The sequence below is a fragment of the Larimichthys crocea genome, chromosome XIII (assembly GCF_000972845.2).
Source record: "Larimichthys crocea isolate SSNF chromosome XIII, L_crocea_2.0, whole genome shotgun sequence".
Taxonomy (NCBI): Eukaryota; Metazoa; Chordata; class Actinopteri; family Sciaenidae; genus Larimichthys; species Larimichthys crocea.
In genome coordinates this window covers 4915786-4925991 of record NC_040023.1, presented here as the reverse complement: position 1 = coordinate 4925991, position 10206 = coordinate 4915786, and the positions used below count along the sequence as shown (strand labels likewise).

At 39.1% G+C, this 10206-nt stretch overlaps 1 protein-coding gene across 1 annotated transcript; it reads right to left on the bottom strand.

Moving 5' to 3' along the window:
- Nucleotides 1–5355: 5355 nt before the first annotated feature.
- LOC104924882 (stathmin) lies at nt 5356–8439 on the bottom strand. Its single transcript, XM_010738362.3, has 5 exons — nt 8276–8439; nt 6871–6914; nt 6593–6765; nt 6282–6473; nt 5356–6182 (listed from the first exon to the last, which is right to left on the bottom strand). The coding sequence occupies exons 2-5, from the start codon at nt 6884–6886 to the stop codon at nt 6120–6122; spliced, it is 444 nt and encodes a 147-aa protein (XP_010736664.1). The 5' UTR covers nt 6887–6914; nt 8276–8439; the 3' UTR covers nt 5356–6119.
- Nucleotides 8440–10206: the final 1767 nt, after the last annotated feature.

Sequence of the window (10206 nt, the reverse complement as noted above, 5' to 3'; positions counted from 1 at the left end):
GGCCCGGACGTCTTTCTCCTATGTTGTGATCTTACCGGGCTTAACACAGCTCTCTTTAAATAAGTAGAAATAATTGAAACATTCAAATGGAAGATGATAAGATAAGCCTGTGGAATCAAAATGATTAAGTCCTTTAGGATTTAGTAAGATGCATACATTAGAAATTCACAATGAGCAATAGAGGAACACATTAAAGTAGTGGTTCCCAATATGGGGGTCAGGACCCTTTCCAGGGGTCCTAACATGAAGCTGAGGTATTAAACAGATGATTAGAGAAACAAATACTCACGCAAAATAGTTTTTGTTTTTGCTTCCTTGCAAAATATTGCAAACTTTTACCAATTCCCAATCACCCATATCAAACATTGGGAGAAAGAAAAATCGTTCTTTTAGTTCAGCTGTCCCAAAACCCATATCCGATTCCAAGACTTCCTTAAGATAGATTTGTTTAAAAACACTGAAGCAACAGAAGCCAAAAAATCTTGACTTTTAGTCCCTAGCAAGTGTCAAGCTCCAAAAACACTGCTTCCTACATTTACAGTTGCATTTTTGAATTTGGCCGTCTTAGCCTAGTAAAAATCTGTCTTTCAAACGCCATGCTCTCAGCTTGTGATGTAGTCTTTTGTTTGTTTTTGTCTGTTTGCAGATCAATATCATGCCAGGCGTAGGTGATAAAAGTTACCGCCCCGCTCCCTTATGTCCAAACCAAGCTTTTCTAGATGGCACAGAATTAACCAGAAGGTTTAACAGTAATTACTAAATGGCAGGCATAACAAACATTAATCCATAAAACTTTATATAGACATGCATGGTCCCAAGAGGTCGAATCCTACTTACTTGATGCACTGACAGTACCATTATCAAGTCAAAACTCCAACTGATCTGATACTTTGTTTTAATACTAGCAAAACGACATTACCATCAGCCTCAATTGTAGTTTTTGGCTTTGTCCACCACAACTTTCATAGGATAGACACCCATGTCCAACACTGTATCCTGTTCTCCTTTATACACCCATGTGGTAGACCCACTGTTAGCATTTTAGTTAGGCCCAGCATGCACCTGTTGGTCATGCAGCATTTTGGGTGTGTTGATGTTGATAACTTCATCGACTCCTCCAAAAACCACAGAACACATTATCACAGAATGAGACAAGAGATCTGACCTTTAAAGTGTAAAATCACTGCCCTGAGTGAGGTTGCAAGCCAAAACCGATGGGAAACAGTGCGTAAAAAAGCGAGTTGATCTTCAGAGAGTAAATTGCTCTATTTGCTTTTAAAATAAGCACAGTAGAGTAAAACAAAGGTTGATAGTAAATGGATGTGATTTGGGCTCTGCAGGCTGTGCACTAGTAAGCAATAAGTCATAATGATCGCCCAGCCTATACTGTCATCAGCTGAATAAAATCATTCAAAGTGTACCCCTGCAGTGTTGCACCAATTAAAGTTAGTTTTACATCAAACTTTGCGATGTTAACAATGTGTGTATTTAACACTGAGCACTACACTTTCATGCTGTGTGTATCAGTAATTATCAGGCTCTTGTGCATACAGAGTATTACTGAGCTGTCACATGAAAGGTTGTCTTGGGTCACTCCTACTGTGGTAACAAAGCAAGATGACAGAAGGTTATTACGGGTCATTTGTCTATAAAGTGGGCTGTGTTTTCTAGTCATGTTTAAACTGCACAGTTGGAACCGTTAACGCTGCATTTCACTTTTTAACCCACACATTCCTTCTTTCTTCAGCTGTGTCGAGTCTCCGTGGATTTTTCCTAATTACTCTCTTCTGTGCAACTACGGCAGAGCAAATCAGGCATGGAGAATGAGTTCTCCGACAAGGACTTTAACAGCCGTGATATTTCTTTTGTCGCAGATTTCAGACAACTGCCAGGCTTTGCAGTGGCACTCTGATTGCCGTGCATTAAACGCAGCATGTGTGCAGCCAGGTACTTTCTGGCTGAGGAGCTGAAAGTGAGGTTCTTATATGGGCTTATAAGGTTTGACATGAATCCTACAGGATTGAAATGGTATTTTATAGTTAATAGATGAGCTTGACCCAGGGCTCTTAAAGGTGTTTTAGAGCTTGGACACAATAAAGAAAATATAGAAATTCCACTCTTATGTAATCATCAACCCACATTGGTGAAATGTAAGTTCTCTGTTAAGTATAATTTAAAGTACTTGAACTATTTCCATATTATTTTTTCACTTTGTTCTTTTACTTTTCTACAGTTCAAAAAGAATATTGTATGTTTTACTCCACCACATATGTTTCACAGATATAATTATCAGTTTCACTGCAGGTTGAGATTTTAAAAGATATGATTGTTTTTTTTAAATGAAACCAATGTTGGTGCAGGCTGTTAGTCCATCGCTTTAGTCCAGACAAACATTCATGGTTCCCAGAGGGATGAATCATACTAACTTTGTTTATTTCTTCTAGCTCCACCTGCAGGTTCACTATGTCGTAATGTATTTTACAGAAATATCTCCACAACTGTATTGTGTTAATTAATGTATTAATTATCCTGAAACTTGCTTCATATGTGCATGGTACCCAGAGGTTAGACCCCAGTGATTTTTGAAATTCTGCTTACTTGTTACAGCACATGAATTTTACCCAGTTGTCATCATGTGTCATATGTCTACATGTCTACATCCACTGAGAAAAACTGTTAAACACACTCGAATGGCCCAGAAAAATTAAATAAGGGGACTTTGAGTTAAATTGTTGCTCGAACAATTTTGTTCCTTTTTTGAGCAGCTGCAACAATAACGACGCCTGCGTGTCACTGCATCATAATAACAAACAGTTATACAGTACATTTGGGCCTTCTACATAATTAAAAGTAGTTTGATAGTAAACACTTACTTGCATACATTTTTACAGCAGAAATTTTATGTCTAATTGACTTCTTTGCCATCCCATTATTTCTACTTTTCCTGAACTAAATGATGTGAATACTTCTTCCACATTCAGCAGTACTAAATCAACAACTTCAGTTTTTTCCATAAGGGTTAGTGGCAGCAACCCTTATGCATTGAGGCTATGTGACCCCAATGTTTCAGAAATCCATAGTCAATTACTCATACAATGTTAGCAAGTGATGCAACTAAATAGCACTGATTACAGTTTGGTAAGGTGTTTGGGAAATTTTCCTGCTGCCGTCTGCAAAACTAGGCTGAATAATAGGTGGATTGAATCCAAGATTTTACAGATAGTCCTAATTTTAACCGATTTGATGGACACTAGAACACAGAGAGAGAGAGAGACAGAGAGAGGAAGTGAAGAACAACATTGCCCTCTTCTGGTCTGTTGAAGTGGTTACTAAAAAAAATCTACAATATCTCCCCACGTTCACACAGCATCAATAAAAAATGTAAATAAACACCATTCAGATTTTGTTGTGGTGTCTGTGTTTACACTGTGCACATCAGAAATGCAAAGGTGGAAAGTAATTCATTACATTTACTCAAGTACGAGCTGAGAACGGACATAATTGCAATCATGTTTTTATGTAAATGAGATATATCAAGTACAGTTTCGAGGTCCATACAGTATACTTGAGTAAACTATATACTTTTTACTCCTTCAGTCATTTAACAACTATATGAGCTACCTTTCAGATTAAGATTTTACAGACAAAATATCATTGTTTATGATGCATTGCTGTACAATGAACTACCTGCCAGTAGGATCTAAAGCTCTGCTTCAATCCACTGTTCACATATTAATACATCAATAATATTGATCCAACACACAGTCTGTTCTGTTTTATGTGTATTAATATTTAAGACTTTGGTTTTAATGTTTTGAAAAACAGGATGTTTCCTTGTAATGGTCATTATTTTAGTGCTGTGTTGCTACTTTTGCTCAAGAATTAAATGACTTGAATACTTGTCCTCTCCTTCGGGATGGCTGCAGATCAGAGGAGCAGATCTCATTAGTCAGATTTTATTAGATGTGGGGTTTTTTTCTTTGTCCAAATTAAAGTTTTAAGGATATAAAGCATCGTATGGTGCACAGATTGTACAGTCCTCTGTTAAGAAAAGTTTTTGAAAGGCTTATATAACATTGACTTCACCTAATTTGGCACCAAGTTGTGTTATCAAGTTACCTTTCAGCTTATTTTTAATGAAATACTCCTTACACAGTTTCTCATAGACACCAGCTTAAAACGATGTATGCAATTGCAGAATAGCTCTCCCTTTAAAACAATGCTCGGGATAAAGAAAATCAATTTATAATACTTTGTTTCTCAACATTTTTTTTTACTTATTTCTGTTATTTCAGGTTTGTACTGAAGTCCTAAGTGGTCGTTCATTTATAAATCATACTTCCTGTTTTCTCTTGATAATGAATTAACTTCTCAAGTTAGTTTTGTCATTACCTTGAAATAACAAATGTTGATAACAGGATACTTTTCTCGAGATCTCGAGAAAATAGAAGTACAGTCTATTAAATCATTGCAGGACAACATTATTTAGTGCAGCAAAGTCAGAGGAGCAGAAGTGTATTGATCAGTGTGTCACATCCATCAGTCAGCATCAGGTGAGCATGGCATAACGTCACGTGTGATGATCTTAAAACAAAGTTATCTTAACAAAATCTTGAGAAAACAAATTAAAATTCCTTATAACAAGAAAATGGATGAATGAAAGTCCACTTAGGGCTTCTGTAGTTTTGCACATGTTCCCAGATCTCATCTGTATTCATCTTCTTTGCATAGTTACAAAATAAAACCATAACACAGCATCCCAAATATGGCGTCTCGTTCGGCTTTGTAGGATGTTTATCTGATATGCAGGATTTGGATGAACCCACCAGGAGAGGGAGACAGAGACTGCAGTTTATAGAGGGCTGGTCCACAGACTAGCTGTGATCATGTGTAATGATGTCACCGATACACATCTACAGCACGTCACCAGAAACTTGAGCAGTATTTCCAAATGTTGGGTTTTGTAGCTCTCAAACATTATTCATTTGAACCTATGATGATCCACCATACAATTAAATCCATGAATACAGTTAGTCCTTGGCGGCCTTTCCACATTTCCTCCAGCAGGGAGCAACATATGTGTGAGCGTCCTTACGTAACAGTGCACTGTAGCCATAGGAGACCTATGTTTAATAACCAGTTACTCTACAGGGAGATGTCACCATTTGTTAGGTTGAGCATCATGTTGTGAAGCCGATTAAAGAGACCAAACATCTAAAATATTACATGTGCACTCTTATAGAAGCTGTTGTGAATTTTACACCTCAAGCTGGATTGTGTTGAGTGAATGCAATGCAGCACGTCTGTATTCATCATAGTATAAGACACCAAGATTTCAGCCAGTGAGACAGTGTGTTGCCATTTTCTTTTTTTATTTGTTTTAGTACAACAGTTCAAGTCAACTAGCCACTGTATCTATTGAGATGCCAAAGTGTATTGCTCATTTGCATTCCATGTGTAGGCCCCTGTTCAGTGCTCTTCAAGGTGGAATCCATTTTGCATGTTTGGCATGTTAATTCACAGCTATACAGCAAGAAGTCATGTGCTTAAAAGACAACTTGGTATTTTTACAAAAAGCAAGGAATCAGCAGTGGCACGAAACATGATGTGCAGGAGCAAACTAGCAGAATCTGGGGGTAGCAAAGCTGCACTAAACACTTGCATGTTTTAACAGCCGACGCCTTTGATCAAAACCTTGTGCTACTTTTTTCTTGTTTTGTTTTTTAAATATACAGTAAGTGCCGAGAACAGGTGTGATTCACAGGAACATTTTCAAAACCCACTATGAAATAGGCAGGGGTAAAAGACCTATGCATAGAAACATGCTTCCTCAAAAAAAGGATAAGTACACACTGCTAATTTTTCCAAAAAGGGCAGAAGCTGCACTGACAAGCTACATAATCAAATGGATTAGACTCAACAGGGGGTGGGGGGAAACCACATGTAAAACCAGCGCAAGTACACTTATAGCAGGAGAATTGAAAAAATACACAAAGTGGAACTTGTATTTCTTATTTCAAAAAGGTGGGTAGTGAACACAACAAAAATACTGGCCGAACAAAAAATAAATCAATCTTTGGATACGTAAAAAACCCTATACAATCCCCCGTTTGCAACTTTCAGTCTTCCGAAGTGCCCTCTTTGGTTTCCTTGTTCTTTCGCACCTCTTCCAACTTCTTGTCCTGTTTTAAAAACAGAAGGAAAGATTAAGAGTCGAGGTCCAAACACCTCCCAAGTGGAGAAAGCATGCAAGAATCAACCAAGAAGACGACGACACCAACCTTCTCCTTGAATTTCTCGTTCATCGCTGCCATAAGTGCTGTGCGGTTCTCTTTGTTGGCCTCCATCTTCTGGTTGAGTTTCTCCTCTGCCATCTTACTGAAGTTGTTGTTCTCCTCCATAGCTTTCTGCAGCACCTCCTTCTCATGCTCGCGCTTCTCAGCTAAGTGCTTCAGAACCTCGGCTTCATGGTTCTGAAAAAAGGAAAATTATTAATGTTTTAGTCACCGTGCCACAAGCATTCAGACACTGATGAACTCGATGTGCAAGTGTGACTAGAGTTTCTCATAATTTTAAAATATGAAATTTTTACCTTGCGTCTCTCCTCTGCAGCGTCCAGCTTCCTCTGAATTTCCTCCAGTGAGACATCCTTCTTCTTAGGAGGAGACAGGGGGAAGTCACCCTTGGCATCTGGGGCAGGAGTAGCCAGGATCACCTCAAAGGCTTGTCCAGAGGCTCGCTTGTCGAGCTCCTTGACCTGGATATCTGAAAAAAGGTACAACACTGCATTAAAATGAAAAAAAAGAATTTAAAAAAAGCCTAAATTAACTATAATCCGGCAATATTTTATATTTAAATGTTTAAATATACCTTCAGCGGTTGCCATTTTAACAGTGCGTTGCAGGTCACGTTACCTAAAAAAATAAATTAAAAAAGAGGTATAAGAGTCAGATTTATGGATTCACTCACAAAAACATGAGTGACCTCTAGTGGATACATCTCCATCCAAATAAGCTAAACAAAAGCAGTGGCAACACCCTGCGGCCGTCTTCAGCACTGCAAGCAACCACCGCCCATCAAGCCACACACACACAAAAAAAACACAGCACTGCATGTTTAACACATACACACCCCAATTGTTTTAAAAAAATATAACAAATACTTGTGACAATCAGTTCAATGTGAGCACATGAACCACCTCAAGGGCTTTTTCCAAAAACACCCTGTTACTGTTAGTTGTGAATGAACCGACGCCAGACACATTTTTTTTGTTGAGACAAAAGGCGGTGATGATCATGAGTGGGGTGGGTGGGTAAGGCGGGTAGTGCCAGGTGCAGACAGGCCTAGACTTACAGCCTGTTTAACATTTTAAAAAATAAAAATATGCATCCTGGTGAATAAGATTAGTGAGTAGTGGCAAAATGATCCATCAGGGAGCACCTGTTCCTTTGCACCATGTGTTTGAGCTGCAAGACAACAGCCAAGAGAGCTGCTGCTCAAATATATTAGGAGCAAACAGCTGTCATGTGTATTTTTTCAAATGAGGTTATAATCCATAAATGCCTCTACCAACTATATAAATTATGGCAAAACTAGACGTTAAACCTTAGAGTAAAAAGGTTTTGGTGAATGCCCACACCTTCCTTCCTCCATGCCACATTTTGCCCACCCACGGGCTGGCATATTTGTGACAACAATGACAAATATGTGTCCTTCATTTGAATCCACTGAGCTTTTAGTATAACGAAGCAGGCGAGCAACAAAAAAGAAAAAACATGAAACAAAGGACGCCTTTGACGAGCAGCTGCGAACAAAAGACAAGGGCAGGTGATTTCCTACTGAAAATGTCGAATTAAAATTTAAAAAAAAAATTAAAAAGAGGTTTGGTGCCGTCGAAAAAAAGAGTAAAAAATCACAGACAAGTCTGTCGCTTGTCTGTCTGTCGGTGCCAACTGTGCCAGTGTCTCCTCCAGCATACAATAGGCGAACAAACCGCCACAAAGAGCAACAGCAGCAGCAACAACAGCCGCCGTCTCTGTCTCCCGTTTTTTTAAATTTAAATCCTAACGGTCGTCTCACCGAGCCTGTCAGTTACACTCGATAGAACGTCAGTTAGCTCTCACGTGCTCAAGCTAAACGAAGCGACCCATTCACAAAAAAAAAAAAAAAAAAACGGTTACAAATTTTTAAAACAGCCTCACTCCACACCCAAAAAAAACACCCAATATTAAACTCCCTTCACAAGTGTTGTGAGTTTAGTATTATTCGTACTTACAGACGGAAAAACCAAACAATTCCCGTGGACTTGTCCTCCCGGTTGTAAAGATGCTGTCTGTCTGTCACACCCAGCTTCAACGAGCCGCGGATGCTGCTGCTGCGTGCGTGCTCCTCTCTCACAGACTACCGCGAGCCCTCTGCGAACGTGCCCAAAGCGCGCACATAAATGGACCAAAGCGAGTGCCGTCACGCCGTTTGCCGGCACACGATTGGTTGAAGTCCTCCCAGGTGCCTATGGGAGTTGTAGTTTTTTCCTGAATTCCGCTCTAAGACAATGAACTTGAAGTGTTTTACCGCGTCAACGTTGATCTATGGTGTTTATTTTTACAGTGGGCGAGGCAGGGATACACAGTTTTATACTGGGAAGTAGTTTATAGGACAAAACACTTTAGAGCCTTTGTTACAGTGATTGCACTCATTGCTTCACCCGGTGCCTAATATAATGGATTTTGGAAGTTTCACTGTAACAGATGGTTTTATTTTTTGGCATTTTAATAAGCTTATGAAAGCCAGTGGCAGTTTAACATGCAGCTTACTTGATTTACTTGCTTGCTTGATTGTGTATTTTTCTATGAAGTTAAATTAAGTAGATTTTATTTGATGAAGTGAACAAATCATTTTTCAAAGCAGAGAGTTCTTATGTCTTAAAACATGTATAGAGGAAGTAACATGGCAGCAAGTAAAACCAAATTTTAGGGTAACAGAGGCAGACATAACTATAAGACAGGATGCAGAAACTAAACTAACATAACACAACTTAGCATAAAAATGAATTCAAATCAAAAGAAAAACAATCCTTTAGACAGCAGCTTCAAATGAAATCTAAACAGGCACAATTTCTAAAGCCAAAAACGGTCCCTCCAAAGAGATCCCAACTTCCAAACTGTCAATACATATTTTGATATATTTGATATTTGAGATCTTTCCCCTGGTCAATTATGCTGTGGTTATAGATTTAAGGCCTAGATGTTGGAGTAGTCAGTGAAAAAAAAGACAGCAATCAGAGTTCAGGACTAGAAGAGAGAGACAGACCATGCAGGTTAGGCGTGGCTCACCTCTGCTAATCAGATGATTTGTGGTTCAATCCCCATCCTCTCCAGTCTGCATGTTGATGTATCCTTGACCGAGATACTGAACCCCCAAATTCCTCCCAAAAGGCTGCGCCGTGGATGTGTGAATGTGTGTGGTTAGCTCTCAAACACTAATTGAGCCTTGCATGGCCATGTAGCTGGAAAGACTACATTTCCAACGTGGTGACTGACTGGGAAGAGAAGTTGGGTTGGGACAGGGCAATGGGGAAAATATAATAAGATAAATATCATCTGACATTTGACAGCACACAATTCTTAGACGTAAACTGTGACATAAATGTAGGCGACAAAGACTTTAGAAAGATGTAACGATCCCTGGTTGTACTCTAAAACTGTCATATGGGAATCTTTTGTGAGAGCAGTCTGCTGCAGCCCACCTTCTTTTCTGCTGATACATGCCAGCGGCATCAGCGCAGGCAGTGTAAGTTAACAAAGCTGAATTAGCAATAACAACTGGTGCATGATTTAAGGGCTGTACTGCCGCATTTGGAGGACCGATATGCAGGAGGGTGCTGAGAAGTGGAGAAGTTGTTCAACCCATGCTATCACTTCGACTGCTTAAAGTCGAGAAGGTCGTGTTTATAAGACGTCAGGGGTTTAAAGGGCCACATGACAGTTAAAATAGACCTAATGTGATGTTCAAGTGAGTTGACAGCTGCCATTTAAAGGACGGGCAAGATGTAGGAGCAAAGCTAATATTTATAATATAATTTGGTCATGTTTTCTTATCCCCACTATAATCCCTTTTCTGTATTTTGTCTGACAAAAAATTGGACATATGCAAGTTTAAACGCTGTGTTTGGTTTCCTTCTCTCCTCTTACATAAAATGTTCTGTCC

What these genes read in the sequence shown, in the direction of transcription:
- LOC104924882 (XM_010738362.3), bottom strand. An exon ending in CTGCAGAGGAGAGACGCAAG is followed by an intron (nt 6,474 to 6,592) that starts GTAAAAATTTCA and finishes TCCTTTTTTCAG; the next exon opens with AACCATGAAGCCGAGGTTCT. An exon ending in ACGAGAAATTCAAGGAGAAG is followed by an intron (nt 6,183 to 6,281) that starts GTTGGTGTCGTC and finishes TTTTTAAAACAG; the next exon opens with GACAAGAAGTTGGAAGAGGT.